Raw genomic sequence first — 17,887 nt, forward strand, 5'->3', positions numbered from 1 at the left:
CACAGTAAAATCATCACAGAGTATTGGTACTGAAATTTCCATGGACTGGCAACTTTATGGGTCGTATGGGGGTCCCCCCCCCCCCCCCCCCCCCCCCAGGTATGCCGTTGAAAAAAAGGAGCCCACCCCTCATTGTGTTCCCCCCCCCCCCCCCCCCCCCCCCCCCCCCCCCCCCCCCCCCCCCCCCCCTACATCATGAACTCCAGATTAGTTACTATGACCTGAAATCCCAGTTCTCCTTAGCCTCTGTCCTCCTAACTCGTGTCAATACATTAGCATTGCTGGCTGCCTCAATCACCCCCCCCCCTTCATAAAACTGTCAGTACAGGCCTTCAAATTCAGTAGACGAGGACATCAAGTTTGCAGTTCATTTAACTCTTTGTCAACTGTTTAAAGAGGGTTAGAAGTGTATTACAATTGTGCTCTGTTTAATGTAAGATAATGTGTGGAAACTTTCTTAAAAAATAACTGTCTTTAAAAAAAGATTCACTGGTCGGGGCTATGCGTTTTAATGAGGCCGAACAGATATCCGTAAAATGGAGTACCCAGCACTTAACACTAGAAGGACCGGAGATATACTCATATGTAGAGGCCCTGTAGCCGTCTTTCTGACGGCTGTGTTCAAAACACTGTAAATAGTAAAACGAAAGGAGAAACAGTCGGATGTAATTCGTTTTTTTTATTGAGTACTCCACAAACATCCGATCAAGGACATGTAAATAAATAACATATGGTACATATTTATAAAACTGAAACGATAGCAATACTTTTTTTACTTTTCAACAGCAATTGGCTTATTTTCAGATGAGCAAAAGCAACTGGACAACGTAGGTAAATAAACTTAGAAAAAAACATTTTACAGAAGCGCACAGCACAAGAAGTTCTAAAAAAATGTAGACAAAATTTAGACAAAAGGGTTTTCCTTTACCTTGAGTCTAAGGCTGTTCACAATCAACACAGATAATGCGCTTCTCCACTCCGTCTTTCTGCACAGGGCACAGCTGTCTGAAGTTTTATTTTTATTGCCAACCTGACATTGGTGGCTCTCAACGGGGTTGCCAGCTTCAGCTGTGGGTACACGCTTGGCAGTCTCCCTCTCCAAATGCTTCATGTGAAATTCCTATGCTAACTGTAAAACATGTTCTCGCAACTTTCGTGTCATCTGATCCAAAACATCAACTCCATATTTTGTTGCGTAATAAAACTCCACGGTCTCCAGTATTTATTTCAGAAGTCCTGATGTTAATCGACTGACCAAAGCAGTGCAGCTGGCAAGCAGGCGCCAGCCTTCAAAAGGCTAATTGAAAACAATAGACTGTCAGTCATTCATTCAGTCAGAGTAGAGACTAATCAGATTACAGCTAAACACATTGCGGACTGATAAATAAAAATAATAATAGTAGAATACCATTCTGTATAATCAAAATACAATTGTGTGGTCGTCAATGTGACTGCTCCTGGGGCTTTTAGGTATTATGTAATATATCTCCTTTATTTCTGCACTCCCGCGTTTCATGCTTTGTGAGAATGTTTAATACATACGGACAGAAAGGTATATGAATGCGCATCCCTGTATGTGTTACACAAGTGGAGAAAATTACATTTAAAACCAAAACCCGCCAAAATGACTGTTGCGGGGCTTCTAGTTTACACAAATTTTCTTGTGTGATTGACAATGGTCCAACCTTCATTATTGGCTTGTGACCCCCCCCCCCCCCATAATGGGAGGCACCCCTAACAATTGAATTCATACAAAAGTCAAATATATTCATTTTATAAATTGCAAGTCAGTCAGTGCAACTCACCACCATGTCTTTCAAATACAGCTTGATCTTGGTCTCTGATGGATAGTAAAACTCTATCTTGAGGTAGAAACTGGGCTAACAACCCTATCACACCACAGCTGCCTTGAACATGAGCACCTCTTCATCGTCACAATCATAACTGAAGCTGTCAGGTATTTAAGAAATCATTGAATAAATAAAACAAATAAAGCAATCTGTGACTCCTCACACTCACTGTGTCTTTGACAATAATCCAAACCCCTATTTTTTTCCCCGCTCCTGGCACATCATTAAAGACACGAGATATTCTCCACAGCAGAGCCTTATCTCCTTTAATACAGTATACCTGGACCATGAGGGTTTACATTCAAAGCAGATCAAATGTTAACAATATGTGTGCCCTGAACCGCTCTATTTACAGAGCGTCTTTCTGTGATTCTAAGAGCAGTGCTGAGAACCCCCTGCTTCTCAGTTTCATTCAGCCTTTATCTACTTTGCTTGTTAACTGTAGTTCATTATTTTTTAATTAAATTAAACAAAGCACACTCCATGAAAATACTTTTTGTTTTTGTTGCTAAAAATACATACCTTTTAATTGGTGTGAATAGAACAATGGCTATGCAAATGTGTTTCCAGAATCCAGCAGTCCATTTTGATGAAATTAACTGTTATTTTTTGTGTATGTAAGTAAATCATACTTGTGTTGCACTTATGCAATGAGTGAGACTTTTTTTTTAAATTTTTAATGTCAGCATGTTTCATGTTATTTTAAATTAAAATGAATGCAACTTATGATGATGTCTCTGTAGAAGCTTCTTGAATATATATTAAAAAAAAAACTCTTCAAGGGCTCTTTCATGTTAAATAAATTAAACTGCCTGAGGTAATCCAATTTAACAATCTTTCACTCCTCCCTTACGCTCCCTGAACATCTCCAGCTACAGGTTACACATTAAGGTGTAGTGAACCACAGACAAGCATGATCAAGTACTGTAAAAACCCATGATAAAAGCATTGAATTACTATGAGGAAATTACTGCAGATAACATTTTATTTAGTAATGCTTTATGCCCAAATCTGAGTACAAATGAGTATTTGTAACCAGTAAGGCCATTTTACCCTATTACAAGTAATAAGCATTGATGTCTAAGGAAGATAAATGGCATCAAGTGGCAAGATACAATGCTGAACAAAAAAGTGCTTATCAGGTATGGCATGAGGGGTATAGAAGCTTATCTGATGAGGGCACAGCTGTGCTGTCCTGGCCAGGTCATCCATATGGCAGATGACAGAATTCCCAAACAGATCTTTTTTGGTCAGATGTCCAAAGGGAAACGTCATCACAGGGCCCCCTGCAAGTGCTACTAAGACTCTCAGTAGGTCTGCACTCAAGAAGTGCAAACTAGACCACAACAACTTTATTGGCATCACTGATGCCATTAGGATTGGATGAGTTTGAGGAGAAGAGAATTGCTGACCTCACCAAAAAAGACTTTTCTGTGTTAGGTTAATTTTTGCAGCTGATGGAGGGTTAATTAATTTACATTAAGACATTGTATGATCACATTCTGAGTAAAGATCAGGGCCAGAGAGCATATTAATGACACATCTGGCTTTAGCCCCGCCCACTTCCTGTGATGTAATCTGAGAATTGGTTTCCAAGTATGACTGCCACTACCGGCCTTTTAGATCCATATTGTGAGTTTCTCTGGTCTATTTATAGTGCCTTGTGGGATAATGGTCTCAACCACTCTGCCACTATTTACTTAGACAAATGCAATTCCTAGAGTGGTGGTTTTGAGTGCTCACTGTTAGCTGGATGATGTAAATCATGCTGTGATTCTAAAAGCTGGTATACCCCTGCCTTGCAATCTAGTTTAGCATTTAGCTAATTTGTTTTGTAAGTATAATTCATTAGTTATTTATTTTTTTTAAATAGAGATTCATTATATATATATATATATATATATATATATATATATATATATATATATATATATATATGTATTATATATACATGTACATCATAGTATATATGTATTGTGTGTGTGTGTGTAAATATATAAATAGAGCATATGCACCATTTTTACTGGCAGAAATACACAAAGTAGACTTTTAAGAGCATTAGAACATTTGCAAACAAGAGGAGGCCAATTTTGTCAAATTTTGTCTTAAAGGAGCCAAGTAATCATCCAACAGCATCACCAGATGTTGTTCAGGCACATGCATTGTGATCCACACCAGCTCGTCTGTCTTTTTCTAGTTATCAAATGTAGACATAAGAGGAAACAACATTTCCCCTTCATTGGAATTCTGCATTTGAGTCAAACCCCACTGTTAAAGTGCGAAAGAGAATCGCCACATCTGAAAGTACTTACATTCTCCCCTCCACCATATGCCTATAATTACAGCTAGATTAAAGAACACATATTCTTTTTTTCTCTTTGAAGTTACATTTTTTGAAGTGTATTCTGTGGCTTTCTCTGCACTGTTTTTAATATTTAATGCCTGCTGATTCTAAGAACACACATTTCCTTTTCTATGGAAAGTTTAAAGGGACGTTGTCCCAGGGCTTTTATCGTACACGCAAAACACTGTCACAATTACTCATTGTACAACCAGGAACACAGAAGCATACTTCACAGCACCTTCAGTTTGTTATTTTTCTGTCCAAAATTATTTTTCTGTGCAGGGGATAAAATCCTGTATATTGGAGGAAATCCAATATACACACTTATATTTTTGCCTATATCTGGAAAAGTTGTGATGAAACTTGTGTTGAAAGGGGAGTGTTCAAAACAAGCATTCCTTGGTTTTTACCATTGCTTTTACTCTGCAATTGCTTGTGCCATGCATGTACACTGAATTTCTAAGGGTGTTTAATAAGACATATTTATTAACTACCTTGCCATTTCTTCAAAACGTTATTGCTATTTATTGAAAATAGTTTGGGAAGAGAGAAATTTTATGAAATGCAATTGGTTACTCCCCACTCTGTCCAGCTTCTTCTCGAATTTGAAAAGACGGGTCATTGAACACATGACTGACTTCGCACAGGGTAAACCTCATTCATCTAGTGGACAATGCCGTTGGGTCACTTACTCATTGAATGGAAGCTGTTAAATAGAGGAAGAGGCACTACATTTTATTTATGTTTAATATATCTATTTCTACAGGCAGCATTTATCAAAAGGCTTGCCAAGCAGCAAGGGCCTATATCAGAGGTGAGGGTCAGGCATGCAGATCAATTGAGTTGGGACTAAAGCTTGCATTTATAGCTTTTCAATGGCATGACAATCGATTAATGCAATTCCCTGTTCCTCCAGCTTCCACCGCAAGACTATTTATTTCATTAAAGCAGTTAATTCAAAATTTGGTAGGCTGTAATGCAAACACTTATTGAATCTGGACAGCTGAGGCAGAAACTACAGATTTTACATGGTGCCTTTTGTGGCTAAATGCTTTAAAGAATAAATAGCTTATAATTGAAAATATTAATACAAAATATAAACATAATAATATATTGGTCAGAATATACTATCACACAATAATATGTCTCAAAATCAAGGAGAGACATACTGTACATTATTGTGTGACAATAATATTTTCTGACCCATATGATATTTTATATATTCTTTGCTTCTTAAAGCACACACAATTGAATAACATTTAAAAATAAACCACCACTGTTATAGCTCACACTACAACAAGCATAGTACAATGAAGAAGGAATAATACATTCAAAATAAAGACACTGTCCTTCATTTTTTTTCCCAAAATATTTTTCATGGATCTGGTGACGTTCTCTTGAATCTCCCACTGAAAGCAAACATGACTTTGTGAGGTTTATATCAGCATTTTGTTCCTTCTATTTTTATTTTCGTGCTCTTTTAAACATTTCTCCTCCAATTCTGTTTATGGCCTGGCCCTCATTGTTTAGGAGTTCTTGTCCACATCTTTATTTTTAATGTATTATTTCTTCTCCATTGTACAGTGTTATTGTGAGAGTGATAAAGGCGTGTTTTTTTTTTTTTTTTTTTTAATGAAGCTGCTGACCAGGAGACAACATAATATATCTAATAATGCTAATTTAACATTTAAATCCTGCACTGTGTGTGCCTCTATTATCTTAAGGGCATTACAACAGCTTCTGATTTATATAAGTTTAAAAACAAAAACAACAAGAGAGCACAAATGGAAGCTAAGCAAATATAAGTTCAGAACAGAAGGTAGGAGGTACTTCATGCAGAGTTATAAACGCACAGAGTATGTACCACCAGGATCATAAAAAAGACAGTTCTGCTATGTGAAATTAGATTGCTGCTGGCAAGGGGTAGGCTTTGGAGGGCCAGACTCTGTCTTCTTGTTCCAAACATTTCATGTTCTAATGCAACAAAGAAACTCATTCCAAAAGGCGATTTGGTTCTACTTAGTTGTTAACTCAAGTATTTCTTCCCTGGAGAGTCAGCATACCTTTGAAGTCCAACAAAGACCTTTCTGTTATGAACAGTTTGGGCAACGCTGTACTATTTAGGTCCTGACTATCCCTGTGCAGTCATTAAGATACTGACAAGCCTGCTAGTGGTTCCTACTTCCTGGGGACCAGATCATTTAATGAATGACAGAAAATCTCTATCAGTTGGATTCTCCTGGGCTCCTTGTTACTATTAGATCAGGCCACTTTGCTCTTTGCCCCAAACATTCTCAATAGGATTGAGATGCAGCGGATTTCCAGGCCAAAATTGAAGTGGCATGATACTGTTGTCTGCTAACAATTTCTACACTTGTTTTCCTTGATGGCAAGGGGCTCCATCATCTTGGAAGTAGAAATCACCATTTGGAAAATACTTAGTTCTGAGCTGTAAGGATCAGTCCTTGTTCATAGCTGTCCCCTTAGGTAAAATGTGTAGGGATCCTGTGCCTTTGGCAGAAAAAAAAAATTCCCAGATATGGCCCGTTTCCAGATGCTTTGTAGTTGGGACAGTACACTCTGGTTTGTATCTTTTTCTTTTGCACTTTCAAACTCTTAAATCACCTCCAAAACAACTGAATTCTGAATGATTTGATAAATGGTGTCTCAATTTTGCAGGTTTAAGAGTTTCATTTGACAAAACCTCCTGACAAATAACACCCTGGGGCTTTGGGTCATCTTCGGATCCAGTAAATGTAAATACCAGTGCTGGTCTCCGCAACTGTTAACTTGTGTAGCAAATCTGTCATTTTCTAATGCATCTTATTGCACTCACTGACTTGCCAATTGCTCGATGTCCATATAAAAAACATACCGGAATACTAAGACTAAGGTGTGTGGGAAGCAATTTGAAAAATATAAAATTGATTGGAGAGTGTACAGGATGTTACATAGCATTTCTGATGGGCTGTGATTTTAATTTAAGTGTAAATTAAATGGGATTGGTGGTGCACAGTCATAAACAATGTACTGCAAATTTTCTGACTGAAGAATTTTGCATTATGAAGAGAAAATCATACAAATGTTAGAATTAAATAAAACCATGAATAGCAAATCAACAATTTATATGGTGATAAAGAAGTAAATGTAAAAATGATGGGATTATGCAATAAATGTGGCCACCACTGTTTATGCAAGCAAACAAATAAATAAATAAAAGTGGTACATACAGTCAAGTAAGCCTCATCTCGGTCTTGTCCTATTAAACTTCAAAATGTGCGGTGGTAGACGAGTTTCCTGTGTTTTTGAAGTGTACTGCTAAAATTGGCATGTAGGAATACACATTTCCGGTTCCTCGTGCCTAGCATTATTCTAGGACATGGCTCAGAAAGACTGATTTGATTGCCCCACGGCTTATTATTGCTGTGAGACATCCCGGAAACGAGAGAGCGTCATCGATGGTGAAGCATGGACATTAGAGCAGTCTAGCGCATCAGGTTTAAAAAAGAAAAGCCCACTAATGTAAGTGAACAGCAGAGAAAAGGCAATGCACCAAACTTGTTTCTTTTTTGCGGAAAGTAACTGTCATATTATTACTTAGATTTAGAATCTAACACGTTGTATGACCCCATTATTAACAAAAGTCATATTATTAGAGTAATGCGTTACCAGTTACCCAATATCTGACAACTGTTACTAATTCTTTAAGCACCAGAACCTTATATTTCTGGTTTCCAATGGTAACGAAGTTAAAAGTGCAGTTCATTCTATTAGTCAGTACAGTAAACACAGTATATTATTATTATTTTACTAATTAGTCATTCAGCACAGGACTACAAGTACTCCCTGTACAAGAACTCAATTTGTTCTTAAATAGTTGAAACAGTAAATAATAGTTTCTGTTGGATTGTGTACTGGGCTGCTGTTGTGTGGCCTTCCTCATAGGATAGGATGTTGAAGCACTTTAAACAGATAGATAAGATAGTTGTATATTACGTTTCATGTCCTATGTTATACAAACCAGGTAAATATGTGCTAACACTACCATATACATTAGCCATTACAGTCTAAAATTGGCAGATATAGATTATGTACAGCATTATTTCTTAACGCTACACAAGGCTTTAAAACCCTTTACAGGTCTACTGATATAGTCACATATATATGGCTTTGTAAGTTTCAATCATGAGTACTCCTATCCAATACATATCCTGGAATGTAAATGGACTAAATCGTCCAATAACATTTTATTTTTACAAGAAACTCTTCCACTTGTACTTCTAGATCGATCTCTATTCCAGCATATAAGAAAATACCTTGTACAACAGAGGAGATGGAAAGGAACACATATGGCCATTGTATACTGGTGAAGTGGAGGATCTCTGAAAGAATTACACTTATTAATAAATATGCATCTGATTATGATAATCCCTACTTCTTCCAATCAGTTTTTCTAAAATGAAGTTGAGGGTACCCTGCGGTTAGGAGGTGATTATAATTCAGTTGTAGATCCTGTCTTAGATCGTCAGACAGACCAAGGACTGAGGATTTTTTTTGAGAATTTGTCAAAATTTATATTTATATTTAGATATATTTATGATCAATTATGATTTAAAGAAAGTTTGGAGATATACTCACCCCAAAGAAAAATATTTTTCATATTTCTCCCCCTTACATAATACATAAGCTAGAATTGATTACTTTATTATTTCAAATGAACTACTTCATAGTGTTGTCAAATGCAAGTATTTATCCTGACCATGCTACAATCTTGCTTATTATTTCTATAAAAGAGAACTATACACCTTTTTACAGATGGAGAGTTAATCCACGCCTCTTACAGAACCCTGAATTTAGAGAATTAATTTATTCTCAAATACATTTTTTTATAAATATAAACTCATCAGCAGCCTCCTCCCCTCTTATTCTGTGGGAAGCTTTGAAGGTGTATTTAAGTGGACAGATAATTACATGGGCGAGCAGAAAGAAACTGGATCAATTGTAAATCCGAAAATTTAAAAAACTTGAAGTTGAACACGCTAAGATGAGATCTATGGATCTCTATAAAATACTTACTAGAAGAAGAAACCAATATAATATTACTAATACCGACAAAATAGAAAAAGCAATGCTTTTAACCAGGCAAAAATGCTATGAGCTGGGAGATAAGGCGCACGAAATTTTATCTTGACAAGTTAAAAAAAATATATATATATAACTCCCACATTAAACATATTAAAAAAATAAAAAAAAAGATTTATTATTGACCAGTAATCCAGGAATAATTTCTGTAATACGTCAGCCGGATAAGGACCCCTCTATGTGCAAATTGTACCACTCTATATTGCTAGTTAATGTAGATCTAAAAATTATAGATTGAAAAATTCTAGCTAAAACAATAGCTCTCAGTCTTGAAATAAATTCTTTGACACAGACAAAACTGGCTTTGTTAAGGATAGAATGGCGAGTACTAACTGAAGGCATTCTTTTTCACATTGTCAATGATGCTGGGCGCTCAGGCAATCCAGCTGTCACTGTCTCACCCAAGGCAGAGAAGGCTTTCAACCGTGTCAAGAGGGACTACATGTTTAAATATTAGAACACTTTCAGTTTGGTGCTTACTTTATAAATTGGGTTCATACCCTGTATAACAATCCTCAAGCCAGAGCCTGCACAAATGGAATTATCTCAAACCATTTCCCTCTTTCCCAGGGCACCAGGCAGGGATGATACTATCTCCCTTACTATTTGCATTAGTAATTGAGCCCCTAGCTGAAAAAATCAGGACTGATTATATATTATAGGTTTTGAAATAAAAGACAAAAATCACAAAATCTCTTTATACGCTGATGGTAATGTATTCTTTCTGACAAGACCAGAGTTCATTAAAAGCTATTCTTGCAATTACTGAGGATTTTAGTAATATTTCAGGATAGAAGATAAACTAGTCAGAGAGTGAGATCCTTCCCCTAACAGAGTTGATCTTCCCATTCAAAATATAAAAGAATTAAATATCTTTGAATTTATACAGATAGACAGCTTAACTACCCCTACATGCTAAACTACATTCCACTAATGGACAACATTTGTAAAACCCTACCTCTCTCATTAAATTGGTAGACTCTATGTGATGATGAACATACTACATTAAATTCTTTATTTCAGTCTATTCCTATGCCAACATTCTTTACAAATTGTGATACTAAAATTGGAAACTTTTTGTGGAACTCCCTGAACAAAAAGAACTACCCTAATCCTGCCATATGGGGAAGGAGGATTCAGACTTCCTGACTTCCAATTATACTTCTGGGCAGCAGAACTTAGACCTCTGTATTACTGGCTTGGTGAGGATAGCCCCTCTGCATGGACACTTATTAAAAAAGGCATTCTTAGATTACCTGATCTTCCATACACTCCATACTGTTTTAACTCCAGAACCATAAAAAATATCAGAATCCAATTTTACATCAGTCTCTCAAAATATGGGAAGAGACACATAACTTTATGAAGGAAAATCTAAAATGGCCCCCCTCGCACCAGTTACACATAATTCAAATTTGTGTGGTTGGGATTTGATTGTCAAATCCCAACCACACACTTTTTTTTTTTTTTTTTTTTTTTTTTTTAGATATTTACAGCTGCGTCATTATAGTCAATAATTACAAGTGAGCTCTTTAGACAAACCTAAGTATTCTATACTGGAATCCTCACTACTCGAACCCAACCCTGCTAAACTCATTTCAGAACTACTGGTATACAACTAACTTCTGAAACTTACCACCTCTAATGCAAACCCCCTAAGAGAGAAGTGGGAGGGTGAACTGAGGATCTCTCTCCACACTGAGCAATGGCAAGAAATTTGCGAGAGATCCCAAATCCTCTATATCAACATGAGATATAAAATTACAGTATATTAATTCATACACAAAACCTACATAACATCAAAAAAGCTGCATTTGTTACTAAAACATTTCTTCCCCCAGATCCAGAAAGGCATCTTTCTACTCATGATATGGGAATGCTCCAAACTTCCATGCTGGTAAGCCATAGAGAGAACGGTGAGTAACGTGTTACAAAAAAACCAAAACAACATTTAACCCATTAATTGCTATCCTGGGGGCTTATACAGAGTTAAGTCTTTCTATCTTTCTAACATAAGAATTAATAACTTTTTCAATCTAGATATGGTAGCTGCTAAAAGATGAATGGCATTTAAGTGGAATCAGGCGGACCCCCTCCCCTTTCTCAATGGATCCACAAAGTAAATATGTGTTGCCCCTAGAGAAAATAACATATGGGCTAAGAGGTAGCCGCACTTATTTGATAAAACACGGCCCCCTGGTTATCCTATATAGACACTCTAGAATCTGCTGTATTAAATCCACAAATATAAAAGCTGTAATGGTATTTAAGTATATTTTGAATGTACCTTTATCACTGCATATTGAATGCATGAGCAATGTTAACAGATGACCCAGTTTGTTATTATGTTTTACTCTATAACAAAAATGTGGATAATAAAAGAAATGTCATGAAGCGCCAGATCAACCAAGAATAAAACCCACCCCAGTGTCAATTTTTCTGTTACACCAATTAGAAAAACTACTTGAGGCAATTGCCAAACCCCTGCCTTTTTGTAATATCCACCCTTAGCTGTTGGATATGCGATGGACTGACTGTATATCATGATAAATTACTAAAATGAATATATCACAAAATATGCATTTTGTGAAATTTGTCATGTGACCGGTTATACAGCTAGCATATTATTCAATGTTTAACCACTTATTTAGAGTTCATATGTTTAAACATTTAAAATTCCCATCCCTAGGTAGGATCAACAGTTAACAGAGTCTTTACCGATGCAGGGGAACACAATACTTTATTTTACTTATAGTTCGATAGGGTGCACTATATTTTTTAATGCCTAGAGTAAACTCAGGACCTGTAGCTCAGCCTTGCACAGCTTCCAAGATTTGATGAGATAAATATCCCTTCTATTATAGGCACACCCTACAATTCAAGCCATCAGTGTCACACTTTGAAAACCCAAAAGGATATAAGCCACTCTCTATGGGTTGTATTTTGAGTGGCTTAGATGTTTGAGAATACAATAGCAGAACTCAGAGGACTGTTATGTCATCACATGAATGAATTTTAATTTTTACCAGATGATGTATACTCCGTTGCATAAAAATATTTCACAGTACGATGGTTTCACTTATTTTAATGTTTTCTATGTCTGTTTAATGTCTTTATGTCGCAATCAATCCAAGTAGCTGTATCTATGGTCTCAGTTTACTGTTTCAAAAGTAACCATATTTCTGCTACCGACATAGTACTGTGTCACTGTGCCCACTGTATGGTTTGGCAGACATTCTAAATCTGTTATGCTGGACAATGCAGAGGAATGCTGCAGGGTCCTTTGTAATAAATAATACAAGAATACAATTCAAGAAAACAGAACTAAAACCACTCCTGAGGAACAAACTTTTACCTCACTCAACCCTTGGGAAATGATTTGGTCAGTCCTTTGTGACAAAACTGATGGAACACAAGATTCTAGACCATGACCTCTACGTATTGTATTATATTGTATGAGATCATACAATATAATACACTCTCGTAATTTTGTGAATATTCACACCAGCTTGAGAGTTTTTGTACTACACTGCCAAACTGCGAGGAGAGAAGCAGGTGCATGTCTTTTTATATGTAGGCCAGCAGGTGCAATACTGGGTACATGGAATAATTGTTTATCTCTAGGATCCAAGATAACCTGCAAGACAACAAAAAAACAAGAGCCACAAAGTCTCCATCTGCTCAACATTGATGCCTTTTTTGTGTTAAAACGTACATGATAATTGGATGCTTAGAAGACTAATACACCATGCAACATGTAACCATTTGGATAAGCAAACAGCAATCATTGGATTCAATTTTGATAACTTTATTAAAATGACCAAAGAAACCAATAAAAAGATGTAATCGCTAAAGGCAACACAGTTGGATCATGCATTGTCTGTCATGAAGTGATGCTATTGTCTCATCTTAATTGAATGTGAATAATAATTATAAAAAATAATCTTCCTCACAAAGGCTTCAATCCACAACTGGGATAATGCCTCTTTTATGGCATCAGATAAATGTCTTTTGTAACAAAGGGCTCCTATTACAGATATATAATTAAAACCAAATCCATTTTTTGAAGAGTTCTAATCATACATTCACAAGCATACAGTACATCTATTATCTCTCTACCTTTTCCTATTATAGAGTTTAAAGAAATGACTTGCACCAACATGCTATTAAAAAGCAACCTTAACAATAACAGGTCAGGTGAACATCAAGCCCTGCTCATCATTTTCAGGCTTCATTCTCAAAAACATTTACTCCAAATTGTCATTGGCACATTTTTTTTTTCATGATGGTAGAAACACACCCAGTAAACCTAGAAATAAACAAGTCGGACATTTATTGTGTGGTTTGCGATTAGTGTAAAAATGTTTATTATTCCTTTTCCAAATTCAAATTAGGTTTTTTTTTCAGAAACAAAATGTGCTATTACGATTTTAAGTAATTATCTTTTAATTGTAGCTCTTTGTCTCAGTAAGTTTTATGTGAGTTAATAGAAAGGCTCTTGATATCGATCTGTCCCAATAACAGCTTGATAAAAGTCCTGAAATGTATTGTAACTGCAGGTCGACTTTTGAATGAACTCACATTGTTTATGACATAGTTAAGTATTTTAAAAGTCTTATTCAGTGTTGTTTTCCTGATCAGCTGAATGACCAAATCTCATAGCTGTGCTGCAGCTTCACAAGAGCAACACCTGAGAATGTGAATGTAAGGTTTGTATATGCAGATTAAACTTTACCATTTTGAAGAACCCCTTCCCTCCACCCTGTTTTGTTTAGTAAAAGATATTGTCTTTTTAGGCTATGCATTTAATCTGCTTTCTGTCCTTCAAGTTTTAATTAAAAAATGTTGTCAATGATCTTGATGATTCAGCATTAGCAATGTAGCATAGTAACACTGCATAGCAACACATCCTGCACCTTACCATGCTGTTAAAATGTATCTCCTGCCCTCTGTCTTAAGTCTTCGCTTTATTTCCAGCTGTGTTCTCTGGCCCTGCTCACAGTGCTGTGCTTAAAGTAATGGCTATAGGGTTAACTTTGTCAACTCCATCTAAGATTTTAAACTTTTCAGTAGATTTTCAATAACAGTATTGTAATTGCACCCAGTAAATGAGCATAAAACTTTGTGTGAGCATGCTGGCCTCTCTGTCTGCCTGTCAGTCTGGTAGTCTCCTATAGACATTTCAGGTTCTATATGTATTTATTAGATCTGTAAAAAATATTTTTAAAATCACAATTATACATGTTTTTACTGATACGTCCCACTCAGGATTGTACAGTACAAAGTAGAACAGAACTGAGAGATATGAGAGGAGGGGGTGATGATTTAGTTGTCTTGGGATTTTAAGAATGTTTCTATTACTAAAAGTATGCTAATAGCTAGTGCCCATGAGGCTATACCAGTAGCTAGTAGTGAGTACCCAAACAGTTGGGATAATGCTGTATCTCTTGATAATGTTCCATTCAATTGGTTTGATTACACTCAGATTGGCTTGATGGAAACACCCAGACTTTTGAAGAGGCATTAATTAATTAACATAATTATGAATGCAAAAGGTATTTTTTTCCTCTACAAGAAATTATGTTCATGTTCACATACAATAGATGATATTGTAGGGTAGACAACAATAATTATATTGTCACCATATGATCTGCTATTGCTGTTAAATCAGAACAAAATACCTGAGCATTTTCTTCCTAGGAACAGTGCAGGGATGTCTCATGAGGGATTTCCACACCAGTTTATTTAGAGGTAATACAGGGAGATGAATTCGAACAGTAGCTCATGCATGTAAAGCTCGTTTGCAGTGAGGTGTTTTTGTTGGCAAAGATGGCAAGAACATCCTGTTGGCATGGTGTTTCTACAGGACAGATTTTTATGAATGGTGTGCCTTGTTAAATCGAGAGCGGGAGGGAAAGATAGATAATCAATTAACAAAACAGCAGACAAGATTGATAAATAACGAAAAGATATTCAAAGTCCCTTTAACCTTTGAAGAAAAAAAATGTTTAGAAAACTAATTGAATACAAGTTTCGCTTTGTTCCCTCGGAAAGAAAATCAAAACAAAATATAACATACAGTGCTATAATCGCAACATAAAAAATAAATAGCAAGGACCTGCTACCTACCTCGGGAAGTGATATGAAGAAAAAGACGGGGATCTGCTGCCCTGATTGCTGCAGAAATCATCTCCTCCCTCTCTGGGATCTGTGCTCTTCTTTCGGGCATGAGCCGGATCCTCAGTCGGCCCCCCTCGTCACACAACCACCAGTCCACTACACGAGAAAGGTCCATCTCCAGGAAAACTACGGCGGCATCCTCTTCAGTTGTCAAGCTACCACAGCCTGTGTGGACGGCCGTGTCCCCTATCTCAATCACAACCTGGTTAGATTTTCTGCTTGCTTTGCTCAAACCTAGATTCAGAACCTTGGACAGCGGCCGCTTGCGTTTATTATAAGGGAGCTGTCCAGCGACGCTGGAGTTACCAGTCTGAAGACTGTTTGGCGCTCCGGATTTTGTCTCCAGGAAAGTAGAGACGGTCCTTTGCAGAGGCTGGCAGCGCATTCTCAAGCTGGATCGCACCACATAGGACGAATTATAATTCTGACAATCGCTGGTCAGTGGGCGCTTCATCAGTTTTGACAAGTATGTTCGGAATAGAGCTGGGATGGCAAAATCCACAGCCAGATTTTTTCTCTTAAGTCGAGACATGTAAGTCTGATTGCCGTCTTTTTTAGTGTTGCCATTAGCAGTATTAGATGCGGGGCGGTTATTATTAAGAATAATCCCCGGTGGTGATTTTTCGAAGGAAAGATCCAGCTCAGCTAAAAACACAGCTGTTAAAATCATGAAAATTAATCGCCTTCTTTGCATGATACGGAGTGATGTTTCTCTCGCGCAAAGACAAAGCAACAATTCTAAGAAAATAAATACAAAAGTATAACTAGATTGTTTTCCTTGGAACTTAATGTTTGCTTTCACGTCGGAGTTGCAAAATAGCTTGCCGATGACATTTCCCTCGTTTGTACATCTGATAAGTTGAATTATCTTAGGTAAAGTTGTGTGGTGTGTTCTCTTCAAGCTGTTGGAACAGACCTCTTGGTGCGCTCATCTCCTGTCAAGTGTTTCTTCTGTCAGCCTAGCTGCATGCTCCTTAGAAATGAAAAGGGAATTTAGTCAGCAACAGAGAATAGTCTATAACAGTAATCCTAAATCCGTTCTCTTAAACTAAATAACCTTACAAGGTCCAGATGTTTAAAGCATATTCTTTAACACAAACTTAATTTTTAAAAATAACGGAGCGCACAAAAAAGAAAAAGTAATTTTGCTCCCCTGGTTTCTGGAAGTTGTAATCTGTTCATGTTTGTAGTTCGCAAATGATAAAATCAACTCTTCAACTGCTCATCTAAAGCTATAGTACAACTGTAGCGTATTTTACAAACACTTACTACCTGTCTGTAAGTTGTTCCACGAATACGATGCTCGTCTCTTGCCCTGGATTTTTATTTGCAGTGTTTGCGTATGCATTTGTGTATTGTTTGCATGTCAGTACTTACGCGCGTTCCCGTGTGTGTGTATGTCTGTGCTCTTAAACTGTGCCTTAACTCACCTATGCCAGCTAGTAGTAAACTCAATGAAACGTCACTGCCAACACACGCTCAAGCGGCCAACGGGCTAGATTAGATATCCTTGGGTGAATGAATAATAATACACACAATAACAATGAAAATAGTCTTCACAGTGTTGTTGAGCGTCTCAGCTCGCATGTTCATTTTATAGCACCACATTAGATTAGGCATTGCTATGCTGTATGAATCACCACCACACTATCCGCTGTCGTCGCTTCTTCTGACGATCGAGCTGCTGTGACGGGAGAAAAACTGCATGAAGGTCTCTCAGGAAAAGTCGTCTCAGCTCTCCCAAAACACTGACAGCCTGCCCGTCGGCCAGCCTGCGGACGATATAAATGCTATAACTTTATTTATTTAAAATGTCCCTCGGGGTGTTTTTAAAGTTTTTTTTTTTTTTTTGGCAATGCTATTATATTCATCAGTGACATCGATGTTTTTTTTTTTCGTCTTTGCCTGTAGATTATTTATTTATTTATGTATGTATGCTGACAATGTAACTGTCAAGAAAAAGATTTCATGAATGTAAATAAAATGCATAAAATAAATAATAAATACAAGCTTTATATACAATTTATTTTTGTGAATTTGAATTCATTTCAATATCTGTTTTATGGCTATGATTCTACTACAGGTGGCACTAGAATGCAAGAATAGGCATTGAGAAATAATATAAAGTTGTCCATGTATTTATTCCTATGACCCTTTTCAGTTTATAAAATGTTAACAACCATCTTACTAGCACATTAACATGTTGTTCTTTTTTTGTTCATGGTTACTATATGGTAACCTACATATGCACTAATAAACAAAGTCAGCTACAATATTTCAAACATCTAATCCTTACTTATCCAAATCAATCATATCATTCTCCAGCTTCAGACTGCTTTAATGTTCAAGTTTTATGGAACACCTCTGCCCG

The 17,887-nt window shown here is 36.7% G+C and overlaps 1 protein-coding gene across 1 annotated transcript in view; it reads right to left on the minus strand.

Annotated features, from left to right (window-relative positions):
• LOC121316443 (ALK tyrosine kinase receptor-like) overlaps positions 1 to 16,590 on the minus strand; it is a 78,238-nt gene extending 61,648 nt beyond the window's left edge. The window contains exon 1 of the mRNA XM_041251513.1: positions 15,466 to 16,590. Within this exon, the coding sequence (XP_041107447.1) occupies positions 15,466 to 16,210 (745 nt within the window). The 5' untranslated portion in view covers positions 16,211 to 16,590. The remainder of the gene's footprint in view (positions 1 to 15,465) is intronic.
• Between the last annotated feature and the right edge of the window lie 1,297 nt (positions 16,591 to 17,887).

The sequence above is a fragment of the Polyodon spathula genome, chromosome 5, assembly GCF_017654505.1.
Source record: "Polyodon spathula isolate WHYD16114869_AA chromosome 5, ASM1765450v1, whole genome shotgun sequence".
Classification (NCBI taxonomy): Eukaryota; Metazoa; Chordata; class Actinopteri; order Acipenseriformes; family Polyodontidae; genus Polyodon; species Polyodon spathula.